The 13,718-nt window shown below is 40.3% G+C and overlaps 1 protein-coding gene across 1 annotated transcript in view; it reads left to right on the top strand.

Moving 5' to 3' along the window:
* The window catches only part of LOC133424414 (adenylate cyclase type 3-like), a 59,903-nt gene that overhangs the window by 15,232 nt on the left and 30,953 nt on the right, over positions 1-13,718 (top strand). Inside the window, exons 5-9 of the mRNA XM_061715008.1 lie at positions 3,848-3,959; positions 6,778-6,905; positions 9,065-9,223; positions 10,601-10,766; positions 13,352-13,471. Of these exons, the coding sequence (XP_061570992.1) occupies positions 3,848-3,959; positions 6,778-6,905; positions 9,065-9,223; positions 10,601-10,766; positions 13,352-13,471 (685 nt within the window). The remainder of the gene's footprint in view (positions 1-3,847; positions 3,960-6,777; positions 6,906-9,064; positions 9,224-10,600; positions 10,767-13,351; positions 13,472-13,718) is intronic.

Genomic DNA, 13,718 nt, shown 5'->3' on the forward strand with positions numbered 1-13,718 from the left:
GATCGTGTCAGTGATATTAACGAGTCTCTGTGATCGTGTCAGTGATATTAACGAGTCTCTCTGATCGTGTCAGTGATATTAACGAGTCTCTGTGATCGTGTCAGTGATATTAACGAGTCTCTCTGATCGTGTCAGTGATATTAACGAGTCTCTGATCGTGTCAGTGATATTAACGAGTCTCTGTGATCGTGTCAGTGATATTAACGAGTCTCTCTGATCGTATCAGTGATATTAACGAGTCTCTGTGATCGTGTCAGTGATGTTAACGAGTCTCTGATCGTGTCAGTGATATTAACGAGTCTCTGATCGTGTCAGTGATATTAACGAGTCTCTGTGATCGTGTCAGTGATATTAACGAGTCTCTCTGATCGTGTCAGTGATATTAACGAGTCTCTGATCGTGTCAGTGATATTAACGAGTCTCTGTGATCGTGTCAGTGATATTAACGAGTCTCTGTGATCGTGTCAGTGATATTAACGAGTCTCTGTGATCGTGTCAGTGATATTAACGAGTCTCTAATCGTGTCAGTGATATTAACGAGTCTCTGTGATCGTGTCAGTGATATTAACGAGTCTCTGATCGTGTCAGTGATATTAACGAGTCTCTGTGATCGTGTCAGTGATATTAACGAGTCTCTGTGATCGTGTCAGTGATATTAACGAGTCTCTGATCGTATCAGTGATATTAACGAGTCTGTGATCGTGTCAGTGATATTAACGAGTCTCTGTGATCGTGTCAGTGATATTAACGAGTCTCTGTGATCGTGTCAGTGATATTAACGAGTCTCTGTGATCGTGTCAGTGATATTAACGAGTCTCTCTGATCGTGTCAGTGATATTAACGAGTCTCTGTGATCGTGTCAGTGATATTAACGAGTCTCTGTGATCGTGTCAGTGATATTAACGAGTCTCTGATCGTATCAGTGATATTAACGAGTCTGTGATCGTGTCAGTGATATTAACGAGTCTCTGTGATCGTGTCAGTGATATTAACGAGTCTCTCTGATCGTGTCAGTGATATTAACGAGTCTCTCTGATCGTGTCAGTGATATTAACGAGTCTCTCTGATCGTGTCAGTGATATTAACGAGTCTCTCTGATCGTGTCAGTGATATTAACGAGTCTCTGATCGTGTCAGTGATATTAACGAGTCTCTGATCGTGTCAGTGATATTAACGAGTCTCTGTGATCGTGTCAGTGATATTAACGAGTCTCTGTGATCGTGTCAGTGATATTAACGAGTCTCTGATCGTATCAGTGATATTAACGAGTCTGTGATCGTGTCAGTGATATTAACGAGTCTCTGTGATCGTGTCAGTGATATTAACGAGTCTCTCTGATCGTGTCAGTGATATTAACGAGTCTCTCTGATCGTGTCAGTGATATTAACGAGTCTCTCTGATCGTGTCAGTGATATTAACGAGTCTCTGTGATCGTGTCAGTGATATTAACGAGTCTCTGTGATCGTATCAGTGATATTAACGAGTCTCTGATCGTGTCAGTGATATTAACGAGTCTCTGTGATCGTGTCAGTGATATTAACGAGTCTCTGTGATCGTATCAGTGATATTAACGAGTCTCTGTGATCGTGTCAGTGATATTAACGAGTCTCTGTGATCGTGTCAGTGATATTAACGAGTCTCTGTGATCGTGTCAGTGATATTAACGAGTCTCTGTGATCGTGTCAGTGATATTAACGAGTCTCTGTGATCGTGTCAGTGATATTAACGAGTCTCTGTGATCGTGTCAGTGATATTAACGAGTCTCTGTGATCGTGTCAGTGATATTAACGAGTCTCTGATCGTATCAGTGATATTAACGAGTCTGTGATCGTGTCAGTGATATTAACGAGTCTCTGTGATCGTGTCAGTGATATTAACGAGTCTCTCTGATCGTGTCAGTGATATTAACGAGTCTCTCTGATCGTGTCAGTGATATTAACGAGTCTCTCTGATCGTGTCAGTGATATTAACGAGTCTCTGTGATCGTGTCAGTGATATTAACGAGTCTCTGTGATCGTATCAGTGATATTAACGAGTCTCTGATCGTGTCAGTGATATTAACGAGTCTCTGTGATCGTGTCAGTGATATTAACGAGTCTCTGTGATCGTATCAGTGATATTAACGAGTCTCTGTGATCGTGTCAGTGATATTAACGAGTCTCTGTGATCGTGTCAGTGATATTAACGAGTCTCTGTGATCGTGTCAGTGATATTAACGAGTCTCTGTGATCGTGTCAGTGATATTAACGAGTCTCTGTGATCGTGTCAGTGATATTAACGAGTCTCTGTGATCGTGTCAGTGATATTAACGAGTCTCTGTGATCGTGTCAGTGATATTAACGAGTCTCTGTGATCGTGTCAGTGATATTAACGAGTCTCTGATCGTGTCAGTGATATTAACGAGTCTCTGTGATCGTGTCAGTGATATTAACGAGTCTCTGATCGTGTCAGTGATATTAACGAGTCTCTGTGATCGTGTCAGTGATATTAACGAGTCTCTGTGATCGTGTCAGTGATATTAACGAGTCTCTGATCGTATCAGTGATATTAACGAGTCTGTGATCGTGTCAGTGATATTAACGAGTCTCTGTGATCGTGTCAGTGATATTAACGAGTCTCTCTGATCGTGTCAGTGATATTAACGAGTCTCTCTGATCGTGTCAGTGATATTAACGAGTCTCTCTGATCGTGTCAGTGATATTAACGAGTCTCTGTGATCGTGTCAGTGATATTAACGAGTCTCTGTGATCGTATCAGTGATATTAACGAGTCTCTGATCGTGTCAGTGATATTAACGAGTCTCTGTGATCGTGTCAGTGATATTAACGAGTCTCTGTGATCGTATCAGTGATATTAACGAGTCTCTGTGATCGTGTCAGTGATATTAACGAGTCTCTGTGATCGTGTCAGTGATATTAACGAGTCTCTGTGATCGTGTCAGTGATATTAACGAGTCTCTGTGATCGTGTCAGTGATATTAACGAGTCTCTGTGATCGTGTCAGTGATATTAACGAGTCTCTGATCGTATCAGTGATATTAACGAGTCTGTGATCGTGTCAGTGATATTAACGAGTCTCTGTGATCGTGTCAGTGATATTAACGAGTCTCTCTGATCGTGTCAGTGATATTAACGAGTCTCTCTGATCGTGTCAGTGATATTAACGAGTCTCTCTGATCGTGTCAGTGATATTAACGAGTCTCTGTGATCGTGTCAGTGATATTAACGAGTCTCTGTGATCGTATCAGTGATATTAACGAGTCTCTGTGATCGTGTCAGTGATATTAACGAGTCTCTGTGATCGTGTCAGTGATATTAACGAGTCTCTGTGATCGTGTCAGTGATATTAACGAGTCTCTGATCGTGTCAGTGATATTAACGAGTCTCTGTCATCGTGTCAGTGATATTAACGAGTCTCTGTGATCGTGTCAGTGATATTAACGAGTCTCTGTGATCGTATCAGTGATATTAACGAGTCTCTGATCGTGTCAGTGATATTAACGAGTCTCTGTGATCGTGTCAGTGATATTAACGAGTCTCTGTGATCGTGTCAGTGATATTAACGAGTCTCTGTGATCGTGTCAGTGATATTAACGAGTCTCTGATCGTGTCAGTGATATTAACGAGTCTCTGTGATCGTGTCAGTGATATTAACGAGTCTCTGTGATCGTATCAGTGATATTAACGAGTCTCTGTGATCGTGTCAGTGATATTAACGAGTCTCTGTGATCGTGTCAGTGATATTAACGAGTCTCTGTGCTCGTGTCAGTGATATTAACGAGTCTCTGTGAGTCTCTTAACGTTATCCGACCATCTCATTGATTGAAAGTTTCTCTTTTGTCCTGCAGTATTCTGTTCGCCGACATCGTCGGCTTCACCCAGCTGTCGTCGTCTTGCAGCGCTCAGGAACTCGTCAAGCTCCTGAATGAGTTGTTTGCCCGCTTTGACAAGTTGGCTGCCGTAAGTTTTATTCTACCTACACTCGCAGGGGCGAAAATCCCGGGGGGGACAGGGGGGACAAGTCCCCCCCATTAGTAAAGCTGTCCCCCCCTAGAATAATTTGAGACAGAATTAATAATTTTGGAACAATGCAGTAGTATTTAGTAGTGATGCACCAACATGAAAATTGTGGCCGAAACCGAAATCGAAAATAATAATAAGCAGTAAAATCTCATTACACTTAAAACAAGAGTCATCACCAGAAAAATAACTTATTTGACAATTTTCACCTGTTTCAAGTAAATTTTCACTTGAAATAAGTAGAAAAATCTGCCAGTGGGACAAGATTTATCTTATAAGCAAAACAATCTTGTTCCACTAGCAGATTTTTAAGTGAAAATCTACTTGAAACAGGTGAAAATTGTTGTTTTTTTTCCAGTGATGAGTCTTGTTTTAAGTGTAATGAGATTTTTTTTAACTAAAAATGAGACATTTTAACTTGAAATAAGACAGATATTCTTGTTAAGATGTTGGGTTTTTGCAGTGTATTATGTCAGATGTGCTGTATTATTGCCACCTTCCACCTAATACCATTGTTTTGTATTGCTCTAAGAAAGGTCTTCTGCCTGTTTGCGAGATAGAGATGAAAATGTCAAAATGCTGTATTAAAGGAAGGCTAAAACTTTTATTCCTTGTCCCCCCCTGGATTTATTCTCTAAAATTTTACTGTTTATTGTCCCCCCCAACTATGAAACGGGATTTTCGCCCCTGTACACTCGTATGATGTTTGAACCTTGTACTGCGTCATATAGATAGATTTAGGTAGACTAGTGTCCATCCATTATTTTAACATTTTCATCTCCGGGTACTGGTTTACAGGAAAAATGAACCCAACAGGAGACCTGTCTCCTGAAATAACAAAAGCATCATAAAACTCAGAAAGGTTATTCAACAAAGGACTTTCCCGCCGCCTGGGTCTGAGATGGGCTGGCTTTCAATGCTTCGTAGTCCAAGTTCGAAAGCAGAAAATGACTAACAAAAGAGCAGAAACCAGAGTGAATGTTTGTTAGTTAACTGAGAAATCAGCTGAAGGAACTTCCACAAAGAGCAATTCCAAACATAAGACAAGGCAATGCAAGTTTATTTGTACAGCACAATTCAACACAAGGTAATTCAAAGTGCTTTACATTAACATTAAAAGCGGCAAGACACAATTTAACAGTAAATAACAAATAAAATGATAAGAAAAGAGGTAAAATAATAAAAAGCACAAGTTGTTAAAAGTAAGGGCAGTAGATCCAGCAGCTTCATCTCATTCTTACAATGGTAAGAATTACGTTTCTATACGGTCAAAACGTACAGAGACCGGGTCAAATACAGTATTACAAAAGTAATCTGTAACAATTCTTACAGTGAATTAAACCAATTTGGCAATTCTATGCCACAATTTCTGTTTCCAGGTCTTATTTCACACAACTGACGAGAATTACGTTTCTATACGGTCAAAACGTACAAAGGCCGTCATTAATCATCCATCATTAACAATTAACACAGGGAGATGAACAGCATCGTTGATGACCTGGTATTTTATGATACTTTTCTGTCCATCAATGAAGTTGTCAGAAACAGCCTTCAAAGCTTTTCTCCAGGAATTGCAGATCAACGCCATGATCAGAAATCAGCCCAGATGCTAATCTGACTGAGCATTTCTGGTCCATGACCCGGCTTCATTCTGCAGAACTGAGACCAACCTGTGCTGCAGATCTGAAATAGAACACCTTGTTTATTCACAAATGAGATGAAGTTGAGGAGAAAAAAAACATCTTGGCTTCATAGTGACAGTATATTACAGAAGAGTATTAGGGCCAGGCAGGAGAAAAATTAAAATTATATTTTAGAGGAGGAAGATTTTTTTTTTCCATTATGCACTTTGAGAAAAAAGTCGAAATGTCGAGAAAAAGTCGAAATGTCGAGATTAATGTTGAAATACAATTTCGAGAAAAAAGTTGAAATCACCAGATTAATGTTGAAATACAATTTCAAGAATAAAGTCGAAAATTTTGCCTTTTTTCAACTTTATTCGCAACATTTTGACTTTTTTCTCGAAATTGTACTATACGTTTTTTAAATACAAGGGACAAAGAGATTTTTGACTCCATGAATGTTTTTATCCTAGTTTTCAGAGTATCCTTGTTGACCAATCAGGGCTGCGGTACAGATGTATTTCCCATGATGCATCATTGTTTCTTTTTCTTTGTTTTCTTCTTCTTTCACATTAAAATGCTTTTATTGTTAAAGTTAAGAGTAACAGGAGTAACTAACCTCAGCAAATGAATGGGACAGAACTGGATACATCCTGTGTATGTCACCATTTGTCCCAGCATTCACCTCTTACGGTGTAAAGCAACAGATAAAATGACACCAGGTTTTAGCAGGTCTCTCAGCTCTTCAGTTGCTGAACGTCCGTAAGATGACGTAGATGTCTTTTAGGGATGCCCCGATACCATTTTTTTCACATGAGTACGAGTATTGTAATTTGTGTACCACTAAAATAACTAGGCTAAAAATGCAATGAAAAATGCAATAAATTGGAAGACCGGTTTTATTTTGCAACAGATAAATTCAATTAAAAAAAAAATGAGTAGAATAACTGTTTTAAACAAAACATCTCCCCCTATAGTCACTTATCAGTAACTACCACAACAATGAAGTGGTATCGGTGTGTGGTATTGGAGAATATTTGCGAGTACGAGTGTATGAGAGCAGTATCGGTATCGGGGCATCCCTAATGTCTTTGTCTGATCTTTGCGTTCGTTTGTCTCTGCATCTCCGCCGTCAGAAATACCACCAGCTGAGGATTAAGATCCTGGGAGACTGCTACTACTGCATCTGCGGGTTGCCCGACTACCGGGAGGACCACGCCGCCTGCTCCATCATGATGGGCCTGGCCATGGTGGAGGCCATCTCGTGAGTGGACGCATGAGACGTCAGGAACCCGCTCATTTCTGCTTCCACGCTCAACATTATTAGCAATAATTCACCAGAGACTGCAGTTTCATAACCTTTAATATAATCTTTTTTTATTTTTTTGTGGCTCTAGTGGCCCTTTATTGAAGTTGCAGACAGGAAGGGGGTAGAGAGAGAGGATGGGGATGACATGCAGCAAAGGTGCACAGGCTGGGATTCAAACCTGCAACCACTACAGGACTGTAGTATCAGTATATGAGCTGCTGCTTAACCCACTGCACCACCGAGCGGCCCGACCTTTAGTATAGTCTTTGATGAAGGCAAACATGTGCATGCACGGCTTTTGACCAATCACAGTCAAGAAGGCCATTGCTTCTCTCCCATCACATGTATTTAAACTAAGAAGGGGCAGAAAATAGTTACAACAGTGTCACCAGTTCCACTGCACTACAGACCAACCTATCAAAAAAGTTCACCAGCAGGGTAGGAGAAGAGAAGGCATCACTGGTCCTTAATATGCTCTAGTACTGGGTTCCATATCCTGGAGATCTTCAGAAGATTGCCAGATAGTTCATGTCTCAGTCTTTCAACCAAGCCCCAAACTTGGGGGCTGAATCAGATTTCCACAGTTTTAGGATACATCTGTTGGCGATCATCATGCCAAGTGTCAGGGCAATATCTATGTTTCGGTACAAGTTTTCCATAGTGGCAAAATAGGGCAAATAAAGCAAATAGAGCCGTTTCAGGATCAGGTGTTATAGTAATCTTGAAGAGACCAAAAAGTGTACAGTTTCGAGCAGGTAAAGACTATTTCTAAGCCTCCAATGATATAATATACTGTCTAACATTAAGTCAAGTTGCCAAGTGAGCCAGAAGTTGCTAAACTATGTTGTGATCCATTTTATGTAACGGAAAGCTTGTCTGCATCAGTGTTTTAACCAAAGGTGGATAGAGTAGCCAAAAATTGTACTCAAGTAAAAGTACTGTTACTTCAAAATAATATGACTCAAGTAGAAGTAAAAAGTAGTATTCAAATAATTACTTGAGTAAAAGTAAAAAAGTACTTGGTGAAAAAACTACTCAAGTACTGAGTAACTGTTGAGTTACGTCTGATTTATTTTTTTAACGCAACCCTTCAAACAAAATAATCATCATCAGGCAAATTAAATCAATAAAATAATAAAATAAATTCAAATTAATAAAAAATAAAAAATAGCTTACATTAAAATAATCTTAAAGTAAATTCAAGTACTTTAATAAATAATAAAATAATAACAGAATAAAAAAATAAATTAAGTACAAGTAGCACAAAATGTCAAGCCTTTGTACTTTTCTTTTTTAACCAGGCAGAACTAGAACAAACATGAACTCATAGAAACTCTGTGTGTGTTTGAGTCTGTGTAAATGTGACAAAACATGCAAAAACAAACATTTTTCCCAAAGAATCACCCAGTGATGTCATGAGATTGACGCGTACGCGGATAAAAGGGATAAAAGAAAAGTAACAGCTCAACGTAGCCTAATGTAGTGGAGTAAGAGTAACAGTTTCTTCTTCACAAATCTACTCAAGTAAAAGTAAAAAGTATAGTGATTCAAAACTACTCCTAAAAGTACAAAATTTCCCAAAACTTACTCAAGTAAATGTAACGGAGTAAATGTAACTCGTTACTACCCACCTCTGGATTTAACATTAGCATTGGGCTTCCAGTTCAGTACAGAGTAGCAGTAACCCCTCATCCTCCATCCATCAAGGTTGTGTGAGAACACAGAACCTCAGAGGTGGATGCTGCTTCATAATTATAGCTTTTACCACATCCATCCTGTGACTGCTCTTATCAGTCAGACACTCTCGGAAATCAAAAAGTATAGTAACCATCAGTTAAAACACTGAAAAAAGACATTCCCTACATTTTGGTGGCCCTCAGCCAGTAGATGGCTCCTCCAGGTTACTAGGCAACATGGTCCACTGAGTGGATGTTTTGCATCTGCCTCTAAAAGTATTGTGAGGTCTTTTTCTCCGATTTGATGTTGATCGGGTGCTTGAAATGAGCTCTGTATTAGCTGGATTTATGGCTTGGACATGGATTTCTGAGCTTAGTTTCTGTTTTTCAGCAGCTTCATGCTGCTGCTGATTCACTTCCTCTGTCAATCATCGTCAGGTATGTGCGGGAGAAAACCCAGACGGACGTGGACATGAGGGTCGGGGTGCACAGCGGCACTGTCCTGGGAGGAGTTCTGGGCCAGAAACGCTGGCAGTACGACGTCTGGTCCACCGACGTCACCGTGGCCAACAAGATGGAGGCCGGAGGCATTCCAGGGTAAGAAGAGTTTTTATATTTATTTATTTCTTTATTTCATTTATTAAAAGAAAAACAAAACAGCTCAATATAATTACAACAAATCTCTTTCCTTGAATGAAAGGGAACAGAAAGAAGACTAAGCTTATTTTATCTGCCCCTTTTTCCTAAGAAATCAAATTTCAATTAATGTAATAATTAAATAAAACAAATTACAAATTACGCAATAAAAAAAAACACTTTTCAATAAACGTAATTTAAAAAAAAAGCAAACAAAAAACCAAAACCAAAACTACAACAGAGTTATTAAATAACACAAAATAGCTGTCGTCAAACACAGATAGTATTCTTTTTGATTCAAAGAAAAAAATGTGACAATGGTGCTAAAAAGAGAGAGAGAAAAAAGAAAACCCACCTAACTTAACAATTATCATGATATTTCTTCATCAAACTGGCTTTTATTATTCTTTTAAATGTAATGTTTGATTTGCATTCTTTGGCTTCTGTATCCAGATTGTTCCATAAACTGATTCCTTTTACAGAAACACAACGTTCCAATAATTTCGTCCTGAATTATTTTATTTTTTTAAAGATCTCTGTTCCTTTCAAGTTATACTTATTTTCTCTTTTCAATTTTTTTCTGTATATTGATTGGCAATATTTTCTTATGAGCTTTCCACATAATTTGCAGAATTCTGTGGTCCACTAATTCAAGAGATGTCAACAGTTTTAACTGAAGGAATAATGGATTTGACTTCCACCAAGAACCGTGTCTGTTGCAGGAAGAACCAGGTCCTCGATTTGTTTAACTTAAAGGAGCCGTCTGTAAGAAATGGCCAAAACTGGTACTGCAGTCACTTTCAAAATATTGTTGAGCGGCGTGTACCCTCCCCCTCCTCCCCCCGTCCAGAGGTTGCCAGGTAGGCTGCAGAATGCAGCAGGAACGTAGGCTGCCATGGCTGCCATAATTAGAGCCGAGCTGGCAACCCGGATGCCGAAACAATACTGACTTGGTGATTGGGAGATAGGTGGAGGGTGGAGCTTCAGAAACAATACTGACTTGGTGATTGGGAGATAGGTGGAGGGTGGAGCTTCAGAAACAATACTGACTTGGTGATTGGGAGATAGGTGGAGGGTGGAGCTTCAGGCCAAAACAAAAAATGACAACATAAACATCAGTTGAGGGCTGCAACTCCTCTTTTTAAACTGGAATATCCTGGCTTGAGTGCTGTTGTCAGTGACATAAGTATTTGAAATGAACATGATTTTTAAATGTCTGTTGACATATCAGGGTCATTTTATGATTCGTTTTATTATTGCTCTTACATACAGCTCCTTTAAACTTGCATTCTGAACAGATGAGACACTTTCTGATCTTTTGACCTCTGTGTGCACCAGGCGCGTGCACATCTCTCAGAGCACCATGGAATGTCTTCACGGGGAGTTCGATGTGGAGCCGGGGAACGGTGGCGAGCGCTGCGATTACCTGAGGGAGCGGGGCATCGAGACCTACCTGGTGGTGGTTCCTAAAGGACCGCTGCGGAAAAACGGCATCAGTGGCGTGGTGAGTCCTGCCTGCTCAACCCTCCAGACACCCACCGTGACGTCAAATGTGACCTCATACTGGGTAAAACTTTATCCTTATAGACATGAGATCAGGCACTTCAGCGGTCTGAGAATTATGCTGGATTCACACTTAAAGCGTCAAAAATGGCCTGTGGAGGCATATACCATACATATATCTATATATAGCGTCTATGGATCACACTTTGAGAAGCCTTCTATATATTTCAGCGTTATTTCCGCGTAGATAAGAGTGAGTTTGATGCTCCTTAACCAGGTTGGTCCTGGATCAACAGCAACCACACTGCTAAAACTCAAAATATTAACAAGAATATTTATCTTATTTCTAGTTAAAATGTCTCATTTTTAGTCAAAAAAAAAAATCTCATTACACTTAAAACAAGACTCATCACAGGAAAAATCAACAATTTTCACCTGTTTCAAGTAGATTTTCACTTGAAATGAGTAGAAAAATCTGCAGTGGAACAAGATTTTTTTGCTTGTAATGAGAAGATAAATCTTGTCCCACTGGCAGATTTTCCTACTTATTTCAAGTGAAAATTTACTTGAAACAGGTGAAAATTGTCAAATAAGTTATTTTTCTGGTAATGACTCTGAGATTTTCTAACTAAAAATTAGACAAATATTCCTGGTAAGATTTTGAGTTTTTGCAGTGCATCAGCGAGCCGTTGGTCCCGGTGAAGCTGCAGTCCGGGTCGGAGCGGATTTGGTCATATTCATGGGTTTCAGTCACGTGACATTTTTTGTTGTCAGCGCCATCTTGAGGACCGACCGAGGACCTTTCCGTCGCGCAGCCAATATGACGTCTCACCTAATAACTCACTTAACTCCCGAAGAACAGCAACGGTATCTACAGAAAATTGACACTTTAGGTTTCGATCCGTATCTAATATCTAATCAATTACTGACTCCACTCCAGTCTGCCAAAAACCTGCCAGATTTGTCGTTTGCGGACATATATATCTACCTGCTCCACAATCCTTCTCCATACACCGGCAAAGCTCTCAAAGCTTTTAAAGTACCAAAGCTTACCGCTACTTCACATCATGATGGGTTAAAGATGCCAAACTTCATCATGTGGAGGCCAAAAAAATGTTCGTGGTAACAGGAAAGGTAAGTGACAGTCTGGTGATGAATAACATGAGCATTGAATTGCCTGCACAGGATACGTTTATGTAATGAAAAGTAAGAAGGCAGTTCACTTTTTCAGTAACGTTACTACTCTAGAAAGTAAAAGCATATCATCATGTCACCATAAAACTTTATTAAAACATAAAATATAAAATATGATTTATTATATTATTAATGCAAATGTTCATCTTGCGCTCCCGATCTCCTGCACGGTGCGTCCCGTGACGTCTCCATCACCAAGCGGCTCTCCCAAATCCAACTCAGCCTGGATCTCGTGTCCTCTGCTTTTTTCCCACATCTCAGTAATGATCTGACATGCTGGCTGCATTTAACACCACGAACACGCCGCTCATTCCACGCTGTTCGCTGTTTGATTGCGTCACCACACGCAGTTATTAATTGTTCCCCCCCCCCCCACTTACAGGACCTTTTCTCTCCCTCCCGTCCGATGTTCTGGGACCTATATAATAATAAGATATTATTTATTTCTGCCACTTTATTGTGGTTTTTGTGGTGAAATGAGGAGGAATCATAGATAACTTCTCATTTCAACTAACTGGATCAGCCGTTCCTCATCATGACTGTTTCCTACAGCGCTTTCAACCGGCTTTCAACACGATGAAAGGAAGAAAATAAAAGAACATTTAAACATCACAATATCCCACGGCCCACTTAAAGCACTGATAAAAGGTCAATCCCGTTTTTTTAGACTTATTATTGTCGCATCCCACGGCACAACAGATAGACGGCATGCTGAAAGTCGGTCCTAAAGATGGCGCTGCGAGTACTGTGTGACGTCACATGAAATCGATGAATTGTTTAAACTGTGTTTTGTGATTAATAAGCACAGGTTTTAATTATTTTGCGTTGGATTGATGTAGCAAATAAAATGGTTGGGACCATCCAGCTCCTCAACCATCAGTTATTGTTTCACATGAACAGTTCAGGTAAAAACAGCAGTCAAATCAGCAAAAATGTCAGTTTGCTGAATGAAACATATTAATTCCTGATAAAAATAAGTGCACAGCTCTGCTCATGTGTGCATGTGAATGAGTGTACGTTTGTGTGTACATGAAAGTACAATCTGCATTGAGAGTTCTCACTTCAGGAATCCCGGTCTGTGATTGGACGCTGCCTCGGCGTCACCGCTGCTCATTTGCATAAAGTTGAGATTTTTCAACTTCAAATTGACGCTCTGGACGCCTCCAACGCCTCCTTGGCCTCAGACGCCTCTCGCAGCGCTTTCATAGACAATGAATGGCAACCGGACGCCTTTGGTGCTTTCAGTGTGAATCCAGGGTTACTAACTCGAACACTTGATTAGGAAAAGCAGACATATATATTTGATTCTGTACGACGCAACATCCAGAACACACAGATTTGATGATGATGATGCGATTGCTCATTGCTTCCTCTCTGTTGGCGTCCCATCAGAAGCTGTCTGTGACCTCGTCCAACGGAAACTCCCCCCTGCTGATCAACACCACAGAGTGCAATGGCAGCATGAACACGTGCTGCACCACCCCCGAGGAGCCGGAGGACCTGGACACGAGGGTAAGGACAACAAACACACCCACTAGAACCTGGACACGAGGGTAACGCCAACAAACACACCCACTAGAACCTGGACACGAGGGTAACACCAACAAACACACCCACTAGAACCTGGACACGAGGGTAACGCCAACAAACACACCCACTAGAACCTGGACACGAGGGTAACGCCAACAAACACACCCACTAGAACCTGGACACGAGGGTAACGCCAACAAACACACCCACTAGAACCTGGACCCGAGGG

Source organism: Cololabis saira, chromosome 3 (genome assembly GCF_033807715.1).
Source record: "Cololabis saira isolate AMF1-May2022 chromosome 3, fColSai1.1, whole genome shotgun sequence".
NCBI classification, from domain to species: domain Eukaryota; kingdom Metazoa; phylum Chordata; class Actinopteri; order Beloniformes; family Belonidae; genus Cololabis; species Cololabis saira.